Below are 27,683 nucleotides of genomic sequence, written 5' to 3' on the forward strand. Positions count from 1 at the left end.
CCCGCCGCCCCCCCGCCCCCGGCTCCGGTTCGCCCCGCCGAGCGCCGTCCCCAGCAGCAGGCGAAGTGGAGCCGGCGAGGCCGGGAAGACGCCGCCTCCTCCTTCTCTCCTCCTCTCCCTCCCCCCCCGGCCGCGTCCGTCAACATGGCGAGCGCCTCGTACCACATCTCCAACCTGCTGGAGAAGATGACATCCAGCGACAAGGACTTCAGGTGGGAGCCGCCGCCGCCCCCCCGCGCCCGCCGCCGCCGCGCCGCGCCCGCCCGCCCCGTGCGGCCCTGCCCCCACGTCCGCCTTCGCGCCGTTCCAGGGCCTGGCGCCGCCGTGCTGAGGGCGGCGGCAGGTGCCCGGCGGCGGGGAGGCCTGCGGGGCCCGGCGGCTCTCGGGGTGGGCGAGGGCTCCCTCCGCGGGCCGCCCCTGCGGGGTGGGCGCCCATCTGCTGCGAGCCCGGGAAGAAAGTTCCCGGGAGGGGAGCGCCCCTTCTCGCTGCCCGTGAAGGACGAGGCGCGGCGGTGCCCGAGAAGCCGCGGCCTTCACGCGGCGTGGGCAGCAATCCCGGGCAGCCGGCAGGGGCTGGGCGGACGGCAGGCTTGCCGGCCCGCCAGAGGACAGGCGAGGGGGGAGGTCGGCCTTTGGATTTCTGTTCTCCCAGATGCTCGAAAGCCGAAGGGACGAAGCCCTGCGCAACCTGCTGTGTCTGACCGCGCTTTGAGCAGCGGAGGTTGTGTGAGATGACCTCCCCGGGTCTCTTCCCAACCTGAAACAAACACGGATCTTGTGATCCCGCAGATGGGAGCGACTAGGGCCCCGCGGGCTTGAACATCCTGAGCTCACAGCCTCCTGGATGCTGCCTCCTGGAGACAGGGGTTTTGTGCTTGTCACATAATTCGGTACTGCCTCGAAAAGTCTGTGCATCCAGAGAGAGAAGTCCGGTTAAGTGTTACGGGGACAGGACTGGTGTACGAAACTTTGAGCTTAGCGTCTGTCATGAGCACTACTTTTTATTGGATCATTTGCTTGCTTCGTAATAAATTAATAACAGATAAAATGCAAACTTCTGAGTATCAGAAAATGAAATGGTAGAAGTAAGCAATTAAAAATCAGCAGAGATAATACCTTGACACAGTACTTCTAGCAAAGCATTAGGTTAAAAATAATTAAATTTCTTTGTGTTGTGTGCAACCAGATACTGACATTTGAAGCCTTTTTTTTGTCAAAGAGGGTGTGTGAATACAGGCAGGAAAAATGCTAAAATACATCTGGGTTTTGTTACTTTGCTGCAGCATTGCAGCGCATAGTTTATAGTTAAAGAACATGTTGACATCCAAACAAGTCTCTTGTTTGATATTAAAATCTAAACAGAAATAGGGGTGATGATTAGATATCTAACCATAGAGTTGAATTTTGAATAATCTGGTTTGCTTTTGACAGACTGTTTTAGCACTGGACATGTGCTAAATCTGTAGGGTTTATGTCAATTTCTTTCAGATTTTAGCAGCATGGTATTACCTAGAAAATTTTGTTTAGAAATGTTGGAAGTACAAAAAAATACTGATTAGTGTAAAGAGACAGTCCGCAACTTCCTGATTGATCTAAATTGTACTAAAAATAAATTCAAACATTTTTTCCTCTGAATGTTAGTTAAGATATAGTTTTTACTTTTATCATGCTAATTTGTTTCTGTGATTAAGTGAGCTTTCCATTTTGTGCTTATAGGGAGGATGACTTACAAAAAAATCTGATGGATTTGCGACTAAATACTGATTTTAATGAGTTTTACATTTTCTGCATAAAAGGGGTGGGTCACACCTGTCAAATGCAGTTGTAGCAAGCACTTCTTTCTTACAGCTGTATGTAGTTAAAACTTGTTTTGTAGTCGCTTTAGGAAAGCACACTTTAGAAATTACCTGTTCTAGGAGCTTTGAACAACTTTGGGATTCTCAAATATTAATTTTTATTTCTTAGCATAGATTTAAAATCTGACATTGCAAACCATAAAAATGAGCGATGATAGACCTTTACAAACTGGCTGTTATGCAATAACACATTTCATGAAGCTTTGTGTGTCATGTATCATGCATAATGGATAAAATAATATTTAGTACTAGTAATTTTAAGTGCATTCATTACTAGATCATCTGTATTTGAAGAGGGACAGTGCAGATAACTTGTTGGTGTATCAGGGAGCTGAGTTTAAACCACAGTTCAAGTAACTACTTTACTGTAGAATTTAATTTTTGGGGGTTTGGGTAAGCTAACTTGTCCAGTGCAAATGTTTGTGGTATTTATTGTCCAGAAATTTGATCTTAAGTTCTAAAATGGGCAGTAATGTAAAGTGGCAGTTTGCTGTGTGCCTGTGGGAGAAGTAGCGTACGCACTTGGAGGAGGCAAATGACTACTCTGGAGTACAAGGTATGGGGAGCTGCCTGACATGCTGCTGCTTTGCACCAGGTAAAGTCTGATGCGCTTGAGGAGGAAGCAGTTGTGACTAAAGGTCCCATCTGAACTACTCAAACCTATGTTTCTAAATACCAGCTACTTCAAACTAAAGTTGCCAGGTCTCCCCACACCATTGTGGGGTTTGCGTTGGTGGGGTTTTTTTTTGATGGAGGAGCCTGCCAAGAGGACTACTCAGTTGTAGTGCAGAAGCCACTGATGCACTGAGGATGTGCAAGCTCTGCTTATTTTAGGGACTTGTCACAAGTAGGTGATGTGTGCATGTGAACTCGTAAGGCTAGGAAATGAGAGCTACTGAATAAGGAAGTGAGAGGAGGCTGTTAAGGTTCAAGAAAAGAAGATAAATATAGCAGTAACATGGAGAGAGTTTTTGAATGTTACAGTACTGTGTGACTTTGTGTATATCCTTACTCGCATCCTCTTTGTCCATTAACCTTACTTACTAAGTAGCTTTTTCCCTGCTGTGCTTAAAAGGTGATGCCATTCACATTCATCATCTGTTTGTGCACACATCTGGTTCCTGTCAGATTACAGACTTGCTTCAGTGGGACTGTTGGAATGTATGAAAAATGAATGAGGTCTTATCTTTGAAATACCTTGAGACTATTAGACTGGAATTACTGTATTAAAAGGGAGGACAAGTTGAGGTCCATTATGTGAGGGCAGGCATCTGGCATTTGTGATGCTTATTAAGATTATGCAGAGTCTTTTCTTTCATTTCAATAAAAAAATATGTTCCATGTCAGGCTGTACAGATACCCTTCTGAGTATGACTTGAGCTCAAGTGATGTCTGCTTGAGGCTGATGTGCCTGAAGTCCAGATGTCAACCTTAACTGTTTAATTACAAGCCATTTTTGTCTGGGGCTTTGAATAGGGGTTGAGATTGGTACCAAAGCCCTTTGGATTTGCAATTGAGTAATACATCTGTATTACTTCCTCTGACAAGAGAGAGCACTTGCAAAAGAACAGATTGGAAAACAGATTTCAGAAGGAAAAACAAAAGGCATAAAAGCAATATTTTTGGAAAGTAATTTCTCAGTATGTTCTTGTATTGGTGGATACGACTGTTACTGAGTAGTATAGTAATTGATACGAAAGATGATTTTATTTCCTTGATCTCTCAAGAATTAATCTTGGCTTTTAATGTGTCACCCTGGATTGAAGCTGCATAAATGTGATTGGCTGTTATCTGGACTAAAAACAAACTAGTCTCTATAGGGCAAGTAAAGGAGTAACACATAAAACTTAGCTTCACTTTCATTTCTCCCTTCATTAATGTTTGGCTTTTGCAAATTTTATGGGAGAATGTTTGAAAAACGTGTATTTTTCTTCTTGTTTAAAAGTTGTTTTAAAATAAACTCAAGAGATATTTTTTTTAACAAACTTTAAAAAAAGCACCTGTTTTTTACAACATCAACATAGCTAATGTAAATACTACCTAAAATCCATGAAAGTGTCAGTTTTTCTTTGTGAAGATCATTTGGCATATAATGTAAACAATGGGAGTAAAATATGTACTTGTTCTCATCAGGGAAGGATGATGACCAAACTAAAAGTTATTGTCATGTTTAAATACAAGTTTTCTCCTTTTTATTCTATAACTAAAATAAATGCTACTTGCATCACAAAACAGGTAACAGTAATCCAATGTTAAATGTGATTTATTTGATAATAGATGGTGGAAATTGAGAATCTTGAATTGTGAACACTGTAAATAACCTGTATCCTTTTAGCAATAATTGTCTGACTATCTTTTGTCAGGTTTATGGCTACTAATGACTTGATGACAGAACTACAGAAAGATTCTATCAAGCTGGATGATGACAGTGAAAGAAAGGTGGTGAAGATGATTCTGAAATTATTGGAAGATAAAAATGGTGAGGTGCAAAACTTAGCTGTCAAATGGTAAGTATTGTTGTTCTGTGGTGTAAAGAATTGTTTAAATACTGAACAACATAAAGCACTTTTGGGCAGCAGTGGTCCTTTAAGTTTTTCAAAATAATTGTGAAACTGCTGCTACAAAGGAGCCCTCATACTTGTAGGTTACCCGCTTAGTTGCAGTTTCTTACAGAACTCTAATTTGTTGACACTGGGGATTAACATTTGGCATTTTCAGCTTGCAAATAGCACATGCAGTCCTTGCTGAAAGTGTATGAGTGACATGCTAGTTCTTTGGTGACAATTGTTGAATGTTAAATAGATTTAAAAATACTACAATTTATTGGTAATTGCCACATTGATATTTGACTCTGAGAAGGTAGATGATGTGCAGGGGAAGAATTATAGTTTTGTAGTAGTTTTCAAGCAGAGATAAAAACGTAAACCAGTAAATACACAGTCTTGGTTATCAAATACGGAACTTACCTCTTCACTAACATTCAGGATAATATGTTAATGGTTTTACTTGCTTTTTTTATGGGGTCAAGGTACAGTTACTTGCATCTCAGAGATTTTTGTTGCTCCAGTACCCCCTCTTCCTTGCCTAACTTCACATGTGGTGTGGCCTTTCCAGAGCACTCTTTGGAGAGGTGCTACATTTATTATGACTTTCTGTTCTTGGTTGTTCTGACTTTATGTGCTTTTTAAGGTAGGCCTCTGTTAAGAACCTTTTAGTGTCCCTGAAAATGTTTCTTGTTCATGAGCTCAGTTTTTTTTTTTAAATACTCAATCTGTGCTCCTTATATTCCATGAAGCATGGACTGAAGTAAAATTGCTACACAACAGCTTGGGACAGCTTTGAAGAGGAGTTTCGCATTGTGGCTAGCTGAGTTAGTCTGTTTCAGCTTGTTAAGTCTTTACATTTTGCCCTATCAGACTAGCAAAGCAGAAATTAAAGCCTGTGTGTACATCTGTTCATGTACTTAGAAGCAGTGCTTGCTTCAGCTTCTGAAATATTTTAAGTGATGGTAACCAAAACCTTGCACAGAGAAACTAGTGTAGGAATAGCAAGTTTCAAGCCAAAGTGTAATATTGGCAGTATAGTAATATAATTATGACTACTTTTTCACTACTATCACCAGCGTTCCAGTGTTGTTAACAAGTCTCCTCCTGCCCCCCATCTTATTTTAAACAATACAAAATGCCGTGTTTCTCTTTAATTTAAAATTCTGAAATGTCAGAGTTCCTTGTGGTACAGCTTAAGTTCTATGGCTTTGAAACAGATTGCTCGTACTCAGGAGAGTAGATCATTATGAAACTTTGCTCAGGCTTAGAATTGTCTTTGTGTGAAATAGCTTTTTATGGAAAAGTTATGTTGTACCATACATGCAGTACTCTACATCCTAAAGTCATGGTGGTGTTTAGATTCATGCACATAAACACAACTTATACATCAGGACTTTAACAGCAATGTTAGAATTTTGGACCTAAAGTAATGTTTATTAAAGCATTAAAAAAGATTGCAAAGGGAAGAGAATGAGAAATTAGGTGGCTGGCTGTGTATGTGCACATGTGCATGTATCCTGTTCTTATTAACCATTCTTACATTTTTAAAGTTTAATTTGACATAGTGATAAAATTATTTGATTTAATGAAAACGACAGGATCTATTTAAAGTTTGGAGTCTATTCAAGAAATCCAAATAATGTTAAATAAGTGTTACACTTATTGTAATGGGACAAGAAACATGATGGAAAAGCTTTGAAAATTGTGAATGTTCATCTAGAATGTGAACATTCTTGAGCGTATCAAGTGTTTTTTTGGCATCCTAACCATTTGCAGATACCTTTGAGGTCAAAAAACCCCACCCTAAAAGAGTCTTTTCTTCTTCAGGCAGCTTATACTCACCATATTGTTCCGTGACAATTTTAAGCTAGTCTGAGCAGACGCTGCTGTTCTTGCCTTCCCTGTCCCTTTTCTTGCACTGTTGCTTATCTGATTTTGTTGTAGACTGGTTTTCTTCTGTCTTAGAGCTCTCTTGCAGTCAGATGAGCATTGGCAGAAACGGTAGCAAGGGTGAAGGATGGGAGAGGTTGAACACTTATCAAGCTGTAGTTTTTCTAAGACAGTTGAAGCTGATGTGAAGTTTTCAATCTACTACAACATTGGATGTAAGCCCATTTCTTTGGGAAGTTAAATTCAGGCAGCATATTTTTCTTGACTTCTTGTTTTTTAAATATTTTGTGGTGGTGGTCTTGACTTGTGTATTTCTGTTACGGATTTGCCGGCACTTTCAGCTGAGGAAAGCATGAACTGTGTTTAGATCGCTCTTAATTTAGATGCTCTGGTGAACTTCAGAGACTATCAGCAGGAACTTTCATCAGACTGGTACTTGATGACCCATTTAAGTATAGATTCCCCCTCTTGTAGAGAAAGGGTTTAAGACAACCCTAGGTACCTTTGAATCTGTATTTGAGACAGATTTTTTCTTGAGGAAGGGAGGAAAGGCTTGCAGTTTGTTAGGGGAGCATCCTCCACAGGTAGATCAATGGAAGCACTGTGAATGGCAAAGGCCTTGATCATTCCTTGAGTGGGTAAGAATCTCTTGCGGGATCAAATCTTCCAAGATTCTTAGGTCACCGAACCAAGCAGATAAAAAACAACTCGGAGCAACCTTAAAGCAGCATTTATTGTTAGGCAAGTGTAGCAACAAGTAAGCAGTGTTCCTGGTTTTGGCTTATTCACTGCTCGCTTTCACATTTGGATAGGAAGGGCTCTGTTGGTTAAAATGCTGATCAACTTGTTTCTTATTAACTCTTCAAAGCACACGAGTGATTTTGTTCTTGGATCCTTACAGTTGTATTATGCTGGTTTTGGACAGGATAAAACACGTTCTTTGGTTAGCAGAAGTCAGGTTTAGAGTTCATGGATGTTTGGGTAGCTACCTTGCATGATGATTGTGCAGTTCATTTCTGAATAAAAATTAAAATTAACAAACTGCCTTAGTACTCTAAGTACTTTTACTTTGGAGTAAAAGTCAACCTGGTGTAAGCTTTGACCCTACAGAAGGGAAAGGAGTTTATTTGTCAGGCTTCTGTTATTGCAGGCAGTAGATGCAAACTGGGTCAGTAACGGCAGGTTGTCCAGCTTGTTTTTCTTAAGAGCATGTAAAATTTTAAATGTATTCTTGTTGTCTATATTTTTTCTGGAGGAGTTGTTTTTTGCTTCATTTGATAGTCATAGGCTGTTTTACAGGTCAGCCAATGTAGAAAATGCTGTTGGGCGTTCTTACAGCACATTCCTAGGTTAAGGCTGTTAGTGTAGTCCAGCGTGGTATCCTGTGCACTTTACGGCAGTAGTAGTTTTACTGCCTGTAGCTCTATCCAAGATTATGTGCACCTGGATTAGACAAGCAGCATAGTTTGTGTAAGCATAGGTATTGCATTTGATGGAGTATTTGTTCTTCATCACTGATAATGTTGGTAATGTTCTGTTCACCCAAAGTACACATTGTTTTGTATGTTCCGTGTTGCAGTTTAAGGATGAACTGCTTCTCATATTGATATAATTTGCTATTTAAACCTATACTTAGAAATTTTCATTGTTTCACATTGTGAAATGTTTCCTGAAACCTGTAAAACCCCAAACAAACATGCATATATATGTGTATATGAAAAATGGGATTAAGGTAAGTGCTTTCAGCAATTCCTCCCAAGTGATAATGTAGCTTCTCTGCGTTTATCAGTGTGACTTCTCTGGGCAGTTGTTCAATACAGGGAGCCCTGCTTGATGCTGTGCATGTGAGTCACTAGTATGAACAGGATGATGCAGGTATTGGTTGTTGTGTGGCTAATCTGGTTCAGCAGCTTTTAAGCCTTTTGGATGCTGTGGTAACACAGTGCTTCACATCCCACTAAACTGGTGATTTGAATCAATTATTTTTTTTCCCCATTTGTGAATTTTAACTCTTCCCTGTAAGTAAATGTGCTTATTTGATAGCCTTAAAACATGCCAGTTGGACACTATAATTATTGTGAGTTTATGTCCCCCTTCCTCGTAAGGGGCCTACACTAGGAACGCCTCTTTTTTCAAATGTGTGTAACTTAAAGGAGACACAGGGTGCTATAGTTCCTGTTCCTTTCCATAGGCAGCTGAATGACTTTCTTTTGACTTTAAGAGAAATTGGACACAAATTACTGGCTAGTGAAAGGGAAAAGATCAAAGAGCACTTAAAACAATAACTGAAACTGTCTTAAAAAATATAAAATACATGCTTACATGCAGAACCTTTGTATTCAAAACTGATTTTATGAGAGGTTATAGTTTATTTTCAACTTGTGGTAAGCTTAGTTTGTAATCTGAGATGAAAAATAAGGTCTGTAAGGGTTATCTACTGATTTTAAAGGCCGGAAAAGCTCGAGGCAGTCTCTTTTGTTAAAATCTACTTCATAATTGATGTGTCAGCTTTATTGAACTAATGGCTAAATAAACAGGACTGAAGATGATAATTCAGGTAAAACCTGGTTTAACACTTTCTAGAAACTGTAATTTCAAGTGTTCATGTGAATGACTGTCATTTCAGCAGTTTGGTCATCTTTAAAATACCAGCAATAAAGTGTTTCCTGTACTTAATTGAGATGGATCTAATTGGCCAGCCTTTGCTGTGATTTTTTTAGTTAGTCTTAGGTTACATTTGAAAAATAAAACATATTTAAATCAGCAGAATTTAGTAATTGTACAATAATTCAGGTTTAAAAAAAAATCCTTACCATCATTTCAGATGTTTTCATTTATGGAACAACTGTTTTTTGGTGAAGGTCTGCTTCTGGTCTGTCAATGTGTAAAAGCAATGGTGTCAGCTGGACATCTCTAGAATGTGAAAGATGTATTTTGAAAGAGCTGCACAAGTCACTGAAAACTGCAAAAACCAGAAGATGTGACTTTTCTAGCAGTGAAAGGAGGGATGACATTGCCACCTGGAATCTCATCAGCCAGAAAGCAAACTCTCACTACTGATCAAAACCAAACTTTCAGATTGCTACTCTGAAGGCTTGCCATATTTTTGAAAGACTACTGCTACTCAGTTTTATATAAATAAGCTTTCATAATTGAACATGTGTTTGTTCCTGCTTCTAGTGCTTCTGTTTACAGTACTTCTGTTGGAGCATGCAGCGTTACGAATGTGAAATAGTTTCAACAGATTTTGCACATGCATCTTTGTATACCATGGTTCATTGACTTGAAATGCACAGGGAATTTCTCTGGACTACTGTGGACAGTCATCATACCTTGGAATTGTGATTGTTTCTGTTCTAGGTGATTTGTATTTGCGTTGCTTGCAAAACAATTTACTATGCACCAAGGGTAGATGAGTGCAACAATGCTGTGAGTAGCTGCTGACCAACAATGGTGTGTATTTGAAGAGAAAATAGTGATGGGTCAATGAAACACAGTGAAGGTAAAGCTTGGCTGAAGAATGAAATCAAGTTGTGGAGAAAGCTGTGAGCTTTTTGAGCAACTGGAGAAAATGTTACAACTGTTCTGAGCTCATGGGGTAAGGCATTATGAGCATGGCCACTGAAAGAGAAGCTCCTGTTTGCCTAACATGGTGACAGACCATTAATGCCAAAACTTTGAACCTTACTCTGATAACTGTGGTGTTCTAAGTCATAGTTAGTGCTTGAATGCAAGGGCTTGCTTTATATAATAGATATATCTCCTTTGTCCATGGCCACCTACTGTCTGCACTTCTTGCTTGCTGCCTTTGCTTCTGTTGGGCATTTAAAATGATAATTAGCTCTTGCCTTTGTGAGTTCTTGGACGTGGGAGCGAAGGGTAGCAGCAGTGGGGTACATACAACAGGCTTTGGGGTGGAAAATACATTTTGATTTTGTGCTACTGTATAGAGCCATGTCTGCTAGCTGTCCAAGAGTGAAAGGTCATAGATCTCAGCCCTTTGAGTCCAGCTGGAATTACTGGCTTGCAGTTTTCTGAATCTGAGCCTAGTCCTTCAGTCTAGCTCCCTCCAACAGCTGTGTGTAATGATTTAGTTTGAGCTGTTGGAACACCATTTTTTTTTTTTTCAGGAGTGGAAAAAAATGGGTGACCAAATTGGCTGGAACAGTGATTTTTGAGGGTCTACAGTTGTCCTGTGGTGTGAGCTATGTGGTGGAGAGGGATGGGTTTGGAATGACTGACAGGACTTCTAAGGCAGGAAGTGAAAGGTGTGGGGAATTCCAAGTGTATTTGGGAGCCTTTGTAGCAGGAGGAATGAAAAGCTTGATGGTCTGAGACTGAAGAGAAGACTGAGTTTCAGAGGAAATTGGAACATGTGTGTTTGGATTTACCCTCTAGGTGCTTCTAAACTGTGTTTGAGCAGACTATTCCTCTTTTTTTTTTCCCCATGCACACTCAAAAGGACAATTGCTCTGAACAGAAGGGAGGATTGCTAAAGTGACTTGTTCAAAATGAACAAATTCATTGTTGAGTTTGACTACACATTCAGAAGTTAATTCAATATGATCCAAGGTGCCAAGTCACATTAAAACATGGTGAGATAATACAAAGCATGTTTAGATCAACGAGTAAAATTAATGCGAGATAACATTTCCTTGTTAACAGTACTTTGGAATTAAGCTACACATCCTCAGACCTCCACTGCTAAAGCAGCGCAGGAATTTCTCTTTTTTTTCCCCAGCATTACCAGCAAGGTGGTAGTAAACATGGGATTGTCTTACTGTCATTCTTGGCAAATACAGCACTAAGCTTCTAAACTAACTGCAGTGGCTTTATGCTGGATGCCATAGCTTCCAGCCTTTCCTTTTGAATAGTGATCTGTGACCTGTGTGTTCCCTCTTAGCTGCCTGGCTGACAGTTTTATTAGCTAGTAGTGAACTCAGGGTCCAGCTGCGTTCTTGGAGAGTTAGACTTAATCTCCAGAGCCACTTCCAGAAAAGAAAACCACAACAAAATATTTTGCTTGTCATCTTGTGCATTGCGTGCTTGTCTCTCAATACATAGAAATTAAGAAAGGAACTCTACACTGTAAACACTCGAGTGATTTTTCCATCTTAAGACACTTGAGAGTTTCTGTAATACAGTAGTGTGAGAATTAAATGATTTAAACATTAAGTGTAAAGTAAGTTTTTGCATGAGTGGCATAACTTAATTTAGATTTTGGACTATCTGCTTTCAGAACAAGAGTCTTCACTGAGAGCTTAGTATCTTGCTAGCTTGGACAGAATTTCTGCTTGCCTGTGGATGATTTCTGTTTCTGCTCCCCCCCCCCGCCTTCCCCAGCTTTGTACAGGTGACTTAATGCCTGTGCCTTTTTAAGTGTGAAACTTGCTCTTAATTCAGAATAATTTTCAAAATCTTACTAAGTAAGACAAAACCATTTTGTTTTCCCCATGGTAATCACTAAGGTCTGAAAGGAAGTACTTTGCCTCCAGATAGATTCTTTTCAGGAATCTGTCACAATTTCAATATGATGTATTGAATTTATTAAGTTTACTAGAACTGCATACTGATATTTGTTAATTAGGATTTAGCTCTGTACCATGATCTGGCAACTTCATTATTACATTGTACAATCAAATGTATGAAGTGGGAAGTTCTCTCCCCACCTTTTTCTTAGTGTTGTGAGCTTGTTTTAGTTTTGCAAAATGCTTTAGAAAGCTACTTTTGGGGAGAGGGAAAAAGATCTTACCCTTGTGTATCAAACTAACTTGTGGCTGAACTGTTTCAAAAAGTTTGATAATTGCTATTTGTTTCAAATCAATGAAAATCAAAATGCTAATTAATATATTACAACTTTCCAGATACTACCCTTTTTTTTTTCTAAGCACGGGCAAACAATCTATCTTTGGACAGCATACTCGCTTTGTACTTGACAAGGAGTTATAACCAGAAAAATATGTCTAATTGAAAGTGGCTTTATTGTTAATTATGTAATCTATTTTACAAATAATTCCGTCATCTGCTTGTAAAATTTCTGCATACTACTTATGTTTCAATAAGGTCATGACCATATGCTCCTCAATCATTGCAGTTTCAAAAGTCTGATGTAGTGAATAGTGGCACATACTTGAAAATTTAAACTTTGCTTTCTTGTTCTTAGTCTTGTTTTAATAACAAGTTAGTTCATTCATTTTCCCTCTAGGGTTTCGGTTTGACTTAAATTCTCCAAAATCAGTGTTTACTAACCCTATAGACATAGTTTTAGACTCAGCATTGCTAGAATCCACTTTAATGAAAAGCAGATGTATACAGTATTAAAGTTCAGTGTGGGAAAAAAATAACGTTTATGTGGAGATGTTACATTCTAATGTAGACCTCATATAGTCAGTCTGTGATTGGCTTTAAGGTGTTCCTTTTTCTGCATTTGTTCATACATTGTTTTCCACATATTTCAGTTTTATAGTTCTGATGTATAGAGAAGTTGTCTGTGTAAATTGTGTACAGTGTTGAAGGGCAGATGCAAAATGTGAACCCTCCCTTGTAACCCACAGAAACGCCTGTGATTTTTGGATCCGTAATGCTTGTCTCTGTCAGTTGCAGTAGGAGACATGGCCTCCTAGCTCAGCACTTGAAACCATTCTAACGCTTTCTGTTCTCACAGCGCAAATCTGATGGAACCATTGTGTGTGGGCTTGCTTTGACTTCTGTACAGCAAGTTGGGCCCTGACTTTCACAAAAACAGCAACAAAACTCAAGCTTTTGAAAAATGCTTCATAAAAATTAACAACTTTTGTGCATGTCTTTCCACTCTTCAAAATCTTAACCAGATTGTTTTGAACAAAGGGCTCACTTAAAATCACAGAATGGTCAGAGTTGGCTGGAGATGATCTAGTCCAACTCCTGCAGGTTCACCTACAGCAGGTTGCACAGAGTCATGTCCAGGTGGGTTTTGAATGTTTCCAGAGAAGGAGACTCTACAGGCTCTCTGGGCAGCCTGTTCCAGTGCTTTGTCACCCTCAAAGAAGTCTTTTCTCATATTCAGATGGAACTTCCAGTTTGTGCCCATTGCCCCTTGTCGTGTCGCTGGGCACCACTGAAAACAGCCTGGCCCCAGCCTCTTGCCACTCACCCTTAAGATGTTTGTAGACATTGGTAAGATCCCCTCTCAAGTCTTCTCTTCTTGAGCCTAGACAGACCCAGCTCTCTCAGCCTTTCTTCGTAAGGGAGATGCTCCAGTCCCCCCATCATCATTGCAGACTCCACTGGAACCCTCTCCAGCAGTTTCCTGTCTCTCTTGAAGTGGGGAGCCCAGAACTGGACCCAGCACTCCAGACGCAGGCTCACCAGGGCGGAGTAGAGGGGCAGGATCACCTCCCTTGGCCTTCTGGCCACGTTCCTCCTAATGCACCCCAGGATCCTACTGGCCTTCTTGGCCTCACAGGCGCGCTGCTGGCTCGTGGGCAACTTGCTGTCCACCAGCACTCCCAGGGCCGTCTCCGCAGAGCTGCCTCCCAGCAGGTCAGCCCCCAGCCTGTGCTGGCGCCTGGGGCTGTTCCTCCCCAGGTGCAGGACCCTACACTTTGTTGAACTTCACTAATGAAGGATGCTATGTTTCTTAGCAATGATCTAGACTTCAGTAGGACATATGCAGTTTTAGTATTTTGAACAAATGGGAGCATTTGGTAAAGGAATACAAGATTGTTATGATCCTCAAAACAGTTGGAATGACTAAAAACAGAGGAAAAAGATGCAGTGTTACTGTGTGCTGTGTGTATAGTGTTGCTTGGAGTTGGTGTGAAGGAGGGCATGCCATGTCATTGTGGTTTTTTTATTTTACTGTTTGCATTCTATTAAGGAAGGATATAGAATGAGTCTGAGTGTATATCAGATTGAACACAAGCATTGTGTAGAATAAAGATGCAGTAATTAAAACGGTTGCTTACTTGTCTGAACTAAGCAGGCACTCACCAGGTCAAGCACATAAACTGATGGCTCTGGCTAAGTAACTTTTGTGATAAATCTTGGCGTTAAGTAAGAAGTAAGAGGGACTCTGAAGCAGAACAGTTCCACTGTTTCCACCATTAGGTAAAAACTGTGCACTAAACCGGTATTTTGTTACTAGGTTTATGGAGACGGGTTATCTACCCAACCTGCTGAAGGCTTTCAGATTCTAAAATTCTTTATATTGCTACCAAAACCACCCTTAAGTTTGTGACTTGAATGTGAAGTAGTGAAATAAAATTAGGCATTTTATTTAGGTTTGCAGATCTAATACTTTTCTTCTGTTTATACAGCCTTGGCCCTTTGGTGAGTAAAGTGAAGGAGTATCAAGTGGAGACCATCGTAGATACCCTCTGTACAAACATGCTTTCAGATAAAGAACAGTTACGTGACATTTCAAGTATTGGCCTTAAAACTGTGATTGGAGAACTCCCCCCAGCTTCCAGTGGTAAGGCATTTTGTATTCTGGACTATCTAGTTTTATCATTTCATTACTAATCAAAAAATGCAGAAGTTGGGTCATTTAGTTAAAAGGCTTTAGTTCATTTAACATTGGAACTTATTTCTGTTAGAGGAAAAACATATGGCACAAATGTCATTTTAGTTTCTTCTTCTCTGACTGTATTTCCAGATTTTACTAGTTTAAAACCTTTTTTTACTGTAGGATTACATTAATATGAAAAACAAACTTACAGTATATGAACTTTGGTATAACAAATTCAGTGTAAAAGCTCTGATTTTCATAATTGCCTGGTGGAACATTTCTAGCCTGTAATAATAGCTGAATCTCATCTGGCTTTTTGATTGATAGTATACTCTAAAATTGATTATAACTTGGGTATTTTTCTTTAATGATCTGATTTCTTGTCTCAGTTTCTGGTGTTTTGGAAAGTACCTTGTGTTTCTAACAATTGCCTGTTAAATTACTGAAATGCTTACCTGCAGTTTTAAATGAAGGCAGTCTTTCCTCCAAAAGAGAGAGTAATGATGAACAGCTCATCAGTTAATAGCATTACCTTTTTATGCAAGTGCTTTTCAGACATTGTAGTAGGATGTGAATGAGAATTGAGAAGTGGTTAAAAAGGCTTTGGAAATGCAGTTTTTAGAGACTGAGGTTTCTTAAATTAAAAAACCAACTCTGATTTTAGCACCGTTTATTGAAAGTCCACATCTAAGTCTTGCTTTTATCAAACAATAGATGCTAAAATAAGTAACTAATTTTAAGTAGATCAGTTTAAACTTCTACTCTTTTGTTTGCCTACACAAAACAAAAGGAGATTTTGGGGTGGAGGTAAAGCTCAAACAAAAATGTAGCAAAATCCTTCAATAGAACTAGTATTTCTAATACAAAAGGAACCTGGGTGTTATTTCTTGCTCTCAACTAATTTTTTAGACACGTAATTGTTGTCTTTTTTCTTAGCCTCTGTGGTTACACATTTGATTGTCCAATTGTTATGTTTAGTTTTAGTCATAGGGTTTTTTTACGTTTTATTCTTAACTATATATATATATTACATTTAATATAAATTACAATTATTATAGGTTGGAATGGTATTAATTTTAACATCAAAATTCCCAAAGTGTGGTTAAAAACCTTCGTGCAACTGAAGATGAGCGCTAGCCTTTGGGTAGCTGTTAGCATGACGCGAGTTTCTTATCTTCTCATTATTACTCTGAACAACATTAGACATTTGGGGAAGGGGGAACTGTGGAGTTGTAGTAAAAACATTTTTACTTGAATTTTAAAATACTCTGGGTATATATGTTTTTTTCCCTTTCTCAAATGTTTCGGCAGTATTTCAGGTACTTATTACTTAAATAGCTTATTGTGCAAAATAATTTTATCTTGTTTTCTTGTTATACAGCTGTTCTTTAGAGGCAGCCCTGTCTACTTCAGTGCTTCCCCTTACCGTTTAGTTTATTCCTTTTTTTTTTTTTTTTTTTTTTTTTTTTAACCTATAGGCCTTTCATTTATTGCCTTAGGCTTGTCTTGGCCTTCACTTTCCATTGCTTGCCCTGCCAAAAGCAGTGTCTTTTCTGTTGTAGATACCTTATAGGACAGTTAAGAAGCCCTCCTTCTCAGTATGTTTGTACATAGATAGTCTTTCAGCTCTAATGCAGAGCATATATTACATTAACAAACAAACTGGCTGTTCGAGCTTGTTTTGTAGAGTGGGAAGAGCTGCTTTATTTTAGGATCAGGTTGCTTTCCCCAGTCACAAATACGATCTCTGATGTTTAAAAATGTATTTTTTAAAAATTATGAAAATGCTGAGGTTTTGTTGTACTTTCAGGTTCGGCACTAGCAGCTAATGTTTGCAAAAAGATCACAGGGCGTCTCACTAGTGCTATAGCCAAGCAGGAAGATGTGTCTGTTCAACTGGAGGCACTGGATATTATGGCTGATATGCTGAGCAGGTAAACATCCCTCTTTCAAAACACTGGTGAATACTCATAAATACTCTTTACACCTTGAAATTTAATTTTCAAATGTTAAATTTAAATTATTTTAAGTTATGTGAAATAATATGATAAGGTATTACTTATAGGTGAAAATTAATTTAGAAAAAAGTTAAGAAGTTAAAAGTGAAGATAAGTTAATTGATAGATTATTATTTATTCTTCTGAGAACTGTGGTTTTATTTTAATGTTTATTGCCTTGAGGGTATATTTTAAACTCATAAATTTAAGCTTTTTGAACACTTAAAAAAAAATAAATTAATTTGAATCTTGGTGATGTTTTGGGAATTTTTAAAGGAATTGTTGTACATTATATGAGCAAAGTTATCTAGATTCAATTGTTTTGAGTTTGTGTTTTGTCTGTTTTAAGGCAAGGAGGACTGCTTGTTAACTTCCATCCTTCAATTCTGACCTGTCTGCTCCCCCAGCTGACTAGCCCCAGACTTGCTGTGAGGAAAAGAACCATCATTGCTCTCGGTCACCTGGTTATGAGTTGTGGCAATATGGTTTTTGTTGACCTCATTGAACATCTGTTGACAGAACTGTCTAAAAATGATTCCATGTCAACAACTAGGACCTATATACAGTGTATTGCTGCTATCAGTAGGCAAGCAGGTCATAGAATAGGTAAGAAAAATACCTATAAATATATATATAAATAAATTATCTGTAATTTTGAAATTTTTAGATGAGAGTAATTACTTTGCTAATTTTTTTTTCTCTTACCAGGTGAATATCTTGAGAAAATAATTCCTTTGGTTGTAAAGTTTTGTAATGTAGATGATGATGAACTGCGAGAGTACTGCATTCAAGCCTTTGAATCCTTTGTTAGGAGGTAAGTTATTTTCAGGTACCCATTTCAGGCTTTCTAAGATCTAATAGTGTGCTGTTTGGTTGTAAACTGTCAAGAAACAGTCTCCTTGGTACAAAATATTTTTGCAAGCTTTGAGTTGAAACTGTTCCTGTAACTCTTATCTTGTAACTTAAATATTAAGCAGTGTTATTTCTGTACCTCAGAAACTTTCTACTGTGCCATTACTCTTTATGCAGATAGGAGAGGGGCAGTATTCTAATACTATTGTCCAGCAGTGGTGACAAAAAAAGTGATAACCAAAGGCATATCTTGGTCCTTTGCAAGCTTCCAGTCTAGCAGATCTAGTTACAGAATAGCATTGCCCTTTCTGACCTTCCTTTCTGAATTTCTGTAATTCAGATGGATGCATGGATGGTACTTGGTTTGGCTAATGTCTCCAAAGTACAGTGTATGGCATGAAGTCTTTCAGAAAAATTTTAATTCTTCAAAGTAATTTGACATTGATTGTATTTTTGTATTACACAGATGTCCTAAAGAAGTTTATCCTCATGTATCAACTATTATAAACATTTGTCTTAAATATCTTACCTATGATCCTAATTACAATTATGATGATGAAGATGAAGATGAAAATGCTATGGATGCTGATGGTGGTGATGATGATGATCAAGGTATATTCTTTTTGGTTTGGGAGAGAGGAAGAGCTTGTGAGCCTGCATTCATCTGAGAAAATTGATATGGGTGGTGTTGCTACTGAGAAGCAGTGTTTGAATGACTTGTATATTCTGTATTCAATTTTTGTAGTGTTTATAAACATACCTTATGAACTCACTTCTTGGAATAAAAGTATAGGATGTTGTTGCTGGAGATAAATAATTCCAAGGGTGGATACAAAGTACAAGGCAAATATTTTAAAATACTTGAAAGGTGGAAAAAGGCAGAAGCATGTAGGATGATATAACTGAAGTGAGAAGAACATCAGTTAATGATTTGAAAATACATATTCAGCATGGGAAAGGCTTCTCACTACTTTCCACTACAATATGTTGTTACCTAATGCATAAAATCAGAATAGATTAAAAATTGCAAAATACTCAGTATTTTTCTGTAGGATAAAAAATGTTTTAGACTGAAAGGCATAAGGTATTTATTGTTAATATGGTGGCAATACCTTGCCATATGTAAGCTTTATGAAAACTTGGACACACAAGTAATCTGAACCCAGAGCGTAACATTCTTATTAATTTAAGAATGAATGAGCTGCATAGTTGTTGGTTTAGCACTTAAAAAGTCAATTTGTATTGCTTAACGTATATTTTTTTTGTTGTAATTTCAGGGGACAGAGTATGGTTTCATTTACTCCTAGAAAGAGACAAACAGTAATTTGTTGCATCTTCATCAGCTAGTAATTGTTGTTGCATTGTCACTTATGTCACAAATAAAGAAGAATATGCTTTAAATCAGTAGTCAGGCTGTAAATACGTTGGGAACTGCTGTGTCCTATTTACAGTTTAAATTAATACATGTGTAAGACTAGCATGAAAATTTGGCAGAGAAAATAATTAGCCTTATGATTTAGGCAGTTTAGAAGGCTTTTTAAGTATAGTTTTTAACATACTTCTGAACCAGTTTCTTTGATGTGCCTGACGCAGAGCCCAAATGTGTTTTATTAATTGTTTAAAATAATGTTTGATGCTTTGATTGTCTAGACTTTAACATATGCATAATTTATTTTTTCAAGGGAGCGATGATGAATATAGTGATGATGATGACATGAGCTGGAAAGTGAGGCGTGCAGCTGCAAAGTGTCTAGATGCTGTGGTTAGCACACGACATGAAATGCTTCCAGAATTCTACAAAACTGTATCTCCTGCTTTAATAGCCAGATTCAAAGAACGTGAAGAGAATGTTAAAGCAGATGTTTTTCATGCATATCTTTCTCTTTTAAAACAAACTCGACCTGTGCAAAGTTGGCTTTGTGATCCTGATGCAATGGAACAAGGAGAGACACCTCTGACAATGCTTCAGAGTCAGGTTATTTTTCAAGTATTTTGTTATCTTCAAAAGACACATTGATTGAAGTTATGCCTTATTCATTAGGATAGTTTTTTAAATATGCCATACCATACTTCCTTCATACACAAATTACGGTTTATTGCTGTAGTACTAATATAGAGAGCAAGCCAGGTAAACTGGCCTGCAGTTTTGAGTGCAACAGTCTTGGAAACTGAAATTACCAACTCACGTAAATATGCTTATCTTGATTTCAGTTGTTTACCATCACCTGTAGAAGTTGCATGTCCTATGAAGTTCAGGCAAATTACTAAATCAGAGTAGGTTTTTTCTGCATTCTGTAATGCTGGTGTAAGCTTTAATGGTCAAGATAAAACTTGATTTACTACAATGTATTTTATTAGCAGAATAAAAAAGATAGTGCTGGACAGCTTTTTCCAAAGTGAATTGTATGGATGACGACTTGTTGCTCTCTACAGTTTTATCATTGCAATTTTAGTTTTGTTTTGTGTCATCTCACCTTTTAAAGTTAAATTACTATTTTTTTAATAGTGATTCTTTTGAATCTTCATTTCCCACTGTTTCTATAACTTCCCTTGTTCTGTAGAGAAATCAGAAATAGAGGGGTAGGATACATATCTATCTTTATATCCCCCCAGTGATCAGAGATCAAGGAAATGTCAGCCTATTGCATCAATTAACAGATGTGTGATGATTACAGGTCCCTAACATAGTTAAAGCCTTGCACAAACAGATGAAGGAGAAAAGTGTGAAGACTCGTCAGTGTTGCTTTAACATGCTGACTGAGCTAGTAAATGTATTACCTGGAGCCCTAACACAACATGTTCCTGTACTTGTACCAGGTATGAGAAACATACTAGTAAATTTTAAAGGTAATAATAAATTAGATGGGAAGTTTCAAAAATTTTAAAACTTCAAACCTTTTGCAAAAAGCATATTCAAGTGTTGCTTCTGTTTAAAGAAATTGGCAAAATAATCAGCTACTGTGTAGATCCCTATAAATATTTTAGTGATGTATTTCCATTAATCTTGAAAACAAGAGTTGGCTCTAAGATTCAGGTAATTTTTTCTTCTATATATAAAAAAAAGTTAATTTGCTTCTTAATTGCAAGATCAAACTGCCTTCTTTCTCATCTAAACAGAGCGAAATATGGACAATATTTTAGCTTTTGGGACCTAAAATGTTGAATTTTGCATTAACAAGGAAAAGTAGTTTGGATAAGTTAGATGTTCAGAATCTGTTTGTAATTAAGAAAATCCATCACAAACCATCAATTGGTCCACATCCTCTGCGTAGAGGAAGCTTGAAAAATAATTGAATAAAATGGTAAAAGGGGCTTGGAAGCATTCAGGAGATGCTGGGAGCAGGAAAACATAAGTTCAGTATAACTGGCTGAATTCAGAGATTTTCAAATGTGCTAATAGAACATAAATACCTAACCTAAGAATAAATTTTTCTTTTTCTTCTTGCAGGAATAATTTTTTCACTGAATGATAAATCAAGTTCTTCTAATCTGAAGATAGATGCTTTATCCTGTTTGTATGTGATCCTCTGCAATCATTCTCCCCAAGTCTTTCATCCTCATGTTCAAGCATTGGTACCTCCAGTTGTAGCTTGTGTTGGAGACCCATTTTACAAGATAACGTCAGAGGCACTTTTAGTCACCCAACAACTTGTGAAGGTCATTCGTCCTTTAGACCAGCCTTCTTCCTTTGATGCTACTCCTTACATCAAAGATTTGTTTACTTGTACAATCAAGAGATTAAAGGCTGCTGACATTGATCAGGAGGTGAAAGAAAGGGCAATATCTTGCATGGGTCAAATCATCTGTAGCCTTGGTGACAGCCTAGGCACAGACCTACCTAGTACACTTCAGATCTTCCTAGAGAGACTGAAAAATGAGATCACTCGGTTGACTACAGTGAAGGCCATGACACTGATTGCTGGTTCTCCTTTGAAGATAGATTTGAGACCAATCCTTGGGGAAGGAGTTCCTATTCTTGCTTCTTTTTTGAGAAAGAACCAACGAGCTTTGAAACTGGGCACTCTTTCTGCTCTAGATATTTTAATTAAGAATTATAGCGACAGCTTGACAGCTGCCATGATTGATGCTGTCCTGGATGAGCTTCCACCTCTGATTAGTGAAAGTGATATGCACGTATCACAAATGGCCATTAGTTTTTTGACAACGCTGGCGAAAGTATATCCTTCCTCTTTGTCAAAGATTAGTGGGTCCATTCTCAATGAACTTATTGGGCTGGTGAGATCCCCTCTACTTCAGGGTGGAGCACTTAGTGCCATGCTAGAATTTTTCCAAGCTTTGGTTGTGACTGGTACAAATAATTTAGGCTATATGGATTTACTGCGCATGTTAACGGGTCCAGTGTACTCACAGAGCACAGCACTTACTCACAAGCAGTCTTACTATTCCATTGCCAAATGTGTTGCTGCCCTTACTCGAGCCTGCCCTAAGGAAGGGCCGGCTGTTGTAGGTCAGTTCATTCAAGATGTCAAGAACTCAAGGTCCACAGATTCCATTCGGCTTTTGGCTTTGCTTTCTCTTGGGGAAGTTGGGCATCACATTGACTTAAGTGGACAAATTGAGCTGAAGTCTGTAATATTAGATGCATTCTCTTCTCCTAGTGAAGAAGTCAAATCAGCAGCATCTTACGCATTAGGCAGTATTAGTGTTGGCAATCTTCCTGAGTATCTGCCGTTTGTCTTACAAGAAATAACCAGTCAGCCTAAGAGGCAATACCTCCTCCTTCATTCCTTGAAAGAAATAATTAGCTCTGCATCAGTGATTGGTCTCAAACCATATGTTGAGAACATCTGGGCCTTACTCCTAAAACACTGCGAGTGTGCAGAAGAGGGTACAAGGAATGTTGTTGCTGAATGCTTGGGCAAGCTTACGCTAATAGACCCAGAGACTCTGCTTCCACGACTAAAGGGATACTTAGCGTCAGGTGAGTAGTAGTGACTCAGGCATGTATTGTAGCAAATGGCCTTATGCTAGCTGTGGATAAATTGATCTAGTTCTGCAAGTAATTTGCTTGAATTTTGTGATACTCTTGAAATTTTGCTCCCGCTGCCTCCCCCAACAGTGTGGTGATTGCATTTTTATTAGAAGTCGTTAGTCATACATAACATGAATTACTTTTATGTTATGCTTTCAAACTCTGGTATTTCAATTAATGATGTTATATTTAATAAAGAGCTATAAACTTAAAGAGGAAGGAGCATGTGTGATAATGGGACGAATTAACAAGCAAGCTGCAACAGGTCGACCTTTTGTTGTAAATTACAGTATTCCTAATTTTCAGATAAGAATTCTGAAGTAAGGATTAGGAAGAATCTTTGTGCATAATTCACAAATCATTTTCATATCAAAAACCGTATTCGTGTTTTCTTCATATGCTTCTGCTTTAAAGAGTTATTTGTGCGCCTATGTGTGATCATAAAACCCCCCTGTTTTAGTAGGCTTATTACTTTAATTTTCTGTAGCAAATAACATTAAATGCTTATAAAAAATGTTATGGTATTTTTTCCCCTATTTAAAATGTTTTCTCTGTAGATTTATGTATTGCATTGCTAGTAATAAATAATATGTCTTGTTTAGTGTCCTTAAGAGTATTAGAAGTTTAAAAAGAACGGCATTGAGCATGATTTAAATTCTGTAGTTGTACTGTTTTAACATTACATATTCACACTTTTGTTTCATACTAGGGTCCTCATATGCTCGAAGTTCAGTGGTTACTGCTGTTAAGTTCACTATTTCTGACCATCCACAACCCATAGACCCACTCTTGAAGAACTGCATAGGTAAGCTCTTTACTTTTACTGACAGCTTCTATGTTTTCAGGCAGTAGAATTGCATTTAAAATTAGTTCTTTGTGTCCTCAGAAGTATTTTGTGGGTACTGTAATTAACTGCTAATGGTAATTGTTGGATCAGTTATAAAATGTTTCCTTAATAGTCAGTTATTTCTATTAGTCCTTGTTTGCTTGAATTCTGAGCGGTAAAAGTTGTGTTATTAAAAATTACATGTATTGAAGCGGTGATGGACAATACAAGAAGCTAGGATTTTTAGGAAGATGAAACTCAAAAGCTGATTTCCTTTCCCATGTTTTTGTCAAGTTATATCAGTTTGATGTAGAAAGGTACTGACTTTACCCAGAAGGGTGGTCTTGGAAATATTTGACTTTCAGTCACTTAAAATATGTATGCACATGTGAATTCTGAGTATTACAGGTGGTGAATTGTAAATTTAGGTCCTTTACGATTCTATAATGCTTGTGGTCTGGAAGCATTTGGAAACTTATATATTTTTACAGGGATAATGTAATTGAAGCTTTCAGTGTAATATCGGTATGATAAAAGAGTTTTGCAATGTTGTGAGTTTTTGCTCTTCTCTCATTTGTATGATAAGGTATTGTAGATTTGTTTAATATGGTATGGTGAATGTTTTATTGTGGATTATTTACAGGTTTAAAGATCTGTAAAAAATTGTGTATACTGTTAAACCTAAATAGGGGAAAAAGATTAATCTTTAAAAAAATACAGTTCTGTGGAGAGCAAGGTTTTTATTTATGAGGAGGTGAAATTCAGTTCCTATGTGTTATTTTCATCACTAAGCTTAATTTTTTAGAAAATAATATATTCAAAAATTGATTATGCTTGTGGGTTTTCCCCCCTGCTGTCCCTCCCACTGAAGCTGCCTTGCCTCTTTGTGTTCTGGAAATATTTATTGATTATTCAGTCAAAAACCTATTGGTATCTAGTACTTAAAACATCTCAGTCATCTTTGGTTTTGTTACCCAGTTTCTTTTGTGTGTGTAGAAGTCGCTTTGATATTACACCTTGTTGTTTTTCTCCTTTTAAAAATTTCACTCCTTGTGGCAGTTGCTAGTAAAACTTCACAAACATTGAGGGAAAATACATTATATTCCCGCAGGCATTTATTTTAACAAGACTCTGTTATAGAACTGTAGTAGAAGAGATGTTACTACATTGGTATTTACTGAATAGGCTTATTTTATGGAATTCGTAGGCTTATTTAGGGATTCTTAGTATATGCCAATTTAGGTGTTAAAAATCAATGTTTATAGTTTCCTTAAGAGGCGTTCTCTAATTTTTGAACTGCAAAATTGAAATTTGTTTTCTAATGCATTTTCTGAAATACTTTTAATGGAGAAAAGGAAAGGTTAAATGTAATTGTCATTAGTTTACACACCGTACCTTTAGAAAAAAGTTAAAATGTCATTAAGTGATGGCCATTTATTTTGGTGGTGGTTTTTCTTCTTCTGTTTCATCATATGAAATACTATGTATCAATTACATTAATACTTTTAATGTTACTACAATTAATAGATTTATTTGTGTAATCATGCTAAAATAACAGGTACTGGTCTCTTGTTATGTGAAAATAGCTCCTGCACTAAATACATCCTTTTGAAAGGTTAAAACTAAGCAAAGATTTAAAGTAGCAAATGAAAAAGATCCTCATAGATTGATTTATTTCTGTACGTGATTGCAGGTGATTTTCTGAAAACATTGGAGGACCCGGATCTTAATGTCAGGAGAGTAGCCTTAGTGACATTTAATTCAGCTGCACACAATAAACCGTCATTAATAAGGGACCTGTTAGATACTGTGCTTCCTCATCTTTACAATGAAACAAAAGTCAGAAAGGAATTAATCAGAGAGGTATGTTAACAAAGAAAACCAGTGCTAAATATATGTAAGTAATTCTTTGTTTTTTCTAAATATGTTGCTTCTTAATTTTGTTATTCTCTGACAGGTGGAAATGGGACCATTTAAGCATACAGTGGATGATGGATTGGACATAAGGAAAGCAGCTTTCGAGTGCATGTATACTCTTCTGGATAGCTGTTTGGATAGACTAGATATATTTGAATTCTTAAACCATGTTGAAGATGGACTGAAGGATCACTATGATATTAAGGTTAGCTGTCATTTTTCTCTGTGTAAGCAGTGACTTAGTCAAAATATTTTAAATAGCAAATAGGCTGAAATGGTAAAAATGCTACTCTGTAGGCTTAAGTACTTAATTATATTTGCAATTTTCATTAAAGTGTTGCTGTTAAAAAAGTTACACAACATTGTAGGAAATATATCGCCATACATGTGCTGAGCATAATTAATTGTTGAATTGTTTTTTCTCAACCTAGATGCTAACCTTTTTAATGTTGGTGAGACTGTCTACCCTTTGTCCAAGTGCAGTGCTGCAAAGGTTGGATAGGCTCGTTGAACCTTTACGGGCTACATGTACAACTAAGGTATTTAAATTCAAACTTAAGTTGATTATTTTGTGTTGTCTTATGGAAATATAAATGAACTTGAGTATGAAGGATACTTCTGTACTGCTGCAGTATTTCCTGAGTTACAGTTGATAAGCTGCAGTAGGCAGAATAATATAGATATGTGGGCCTTTATACACGTATTAAACTTCTTTGCATTAGAAGTGGAGGGGTGGACTTGTTACTTTCTTTTAAAAATCTTTGTTTCTTTGATGCCATTTCTTTTATTCCTTAAAAATTTAGCTACTACTTCGGCAACTTTTAAGTCTCAATTTATTGTAAATAGTGAAACTGGAGTACTGAGAGTTTTTCAGGCTTCTGCTCATTACATTGTTTCAAACGTGCATTTGGGTAATGAGGGATGGAGGCAGTGTAAAGTAGTCCTATTTTTGTTGTATTTTTTTTCTTTTTCCCTTCACTTATATTACATACCTTCTATACTTGCTTTTGTCTTGATCCACCTGCATGTTCTGACAGTCATTTAATGCCTGATTTAGCTTGCTTTTCCATTACTGTAGTCTGTTATATTTTACATCAAGAAATTTGACAGCTTTTATGGATAATTTGTTTGTATCACTGAAACATCTTTGAGAATTATAACAGAAGGTTAAGCAGTTATTCTCATGAAGGTCAACTTTTTAAAAAAAAGTTCCAGAAGGAAGCTGCATGTACTGTGATAGTATCAGTTTAATGTCATTTACTGACCTCACTAGCTAGAGGTTGGTTGCTATAATTGTTTTGATTTGGTAATTGACTTGGTAGCTTGCAACCTTTTTTCTGCTTTACCTTGCAGTATTCAAGTTTCAGTCTATTTGTAAACTGCTGTTAAAAAGCCTGCTAAAAAGTAGATGTTTGGGGTTTGGAGGGTTTCTTTTTTTGGTTTGTTTGTTTGTTTGTTTGTGGGTTTTTTAAGAGCTTAGGCCATTTTGAAAGCTGTGCAAAGTGGTAGTATGGAAGAAAATAGGTCTTTGTAAGATAATTTTTTTTTTTTAATATATATAAGGTGGGTGTAAGCAGGAGGGTTAAGCAAAAGATTCAAAGTTATTTTCATTTTTTCCCTAGGTAAAGGCAAACTCTGTGAAACAAGAGTTTGAAAAGCAAGATGAACTGAAACGATCTGCCATGAGGGCAGTAGCAGCGCTTCTAACCATTCCAGAAGCAGAGAAGAGTCCATTAATGAGTGAATTTCAGTCACAGATAAGCTCTAACCCTGAGCTGGCAGCCATCTTTGAAAGTATCCAAAAAGATTCATCATCCACTAACTTGGAATCAATGGACACTAGTTAGATGTTTGTCCAAAATGAGGACCATTATATTGAACCATATGATGCACTGAATTGACAGGTTATGAGTAAGAAACAGAAAAAGTATCTAATCTACACATTGTTCCACTTTATTTACCTTTATGGAGACAGTTGGCTTTTCCCATTGTTGCTTTTCTAGCATTTATTCCAGAAATGTATTTCCATTATCCAGAGTTTGTTAACCACTCTTGTTTTAGTGGATTTGGCCACATTTGGGAATTAAAAACTTGACGCATGGTATATGGAAATAGGTTCCAACATCCATTTGCCCTGTAATGTCTAGGATTAAAATGTCAAAATTTTGTGATCATGATTTTTTTTTCTTTTATTTACACTTTACTTGTAAACAAAAAGGGGGGAGGTGGGAATCAAGCGTCCAGGTGCACCATGTTTTTGTATAACTTTTTATTCTTTTTTGTTTCAGCTTCATAAATTGGTTTGGCTGGCAGATGAA

The 27,683-nt window shown here is 37.4% G+C and overlaps 1 protein-coding gene across 1 annotated transcript; it reads left to right on the forward strand.

Moving 5' to 3' along the window:
- The first annotated feature begins 11 nt into the window (after positions 1–11).
- On the forward strand, positions 12–27,683 carry CAND1 (cullin associated and neddylation dissociated 1). The gene is made up of 15 exons (XM_080390738.1): positions 12–212; positions 4,220–4,363; positions 14,590–14,744; positions 16,591–16,714; positions 17,127–17,383; positions 17,486–17,591; positions 18,096–18,241; positions 19,312–19,604; positions 20,305–20,446; positions 21,078–22,571; positions 23,332–23,427; positions 25,142–25,311; positions 25,406–25,570; positions 25,797–25,904; positions 26,988–27,683. Exons 1-15 carry the CDS (start codon positions 145–147, stop codon positions 27,210–27,212), a joined length of 3,693 nt encoding a protein of 1,230 aa, XP_080246864.1. The 5' UTR covers positions 12–144; the 3' UTR covers positions 27,213–27,683.

Source organism: Falco punctatus (genome assembly GCF_963210335.1).
Source record: "Falco punctatus genome assembly, chromosome: 6".
Classification (NCBI taxonomy): domain Eukaryota; kingdom Metazoa; phylum Chordata; class Aves; order Falconiformes; family Falconidae; genus Falco; species Falco punctatus.

Excerpts from the sequence above, each read along its gene's own strand:
- CAND1 (XM_080390738.1), top strand. The coding sequence starts at position 145 with ATGGCGAGCGCCTCGTACCACATCTCCAACCTGCTGGAGAAGATGACA. Across the intron at positions 20,447-21,077 it reads TGTTCCTGTACTTGTACCAG|GAATAATTTTTTCACTGAAT; the intron begins GTATGAGAAACA and ends TTCTTCTTGCAG. Across the intron at positions 25,571-25,796 it reads AGGATCACTATGATATTAAG|ATGCTAACCTTTTTAATGTT; the intron begins GTTAGCTGTCAT and ends TTCTCAACCTAG.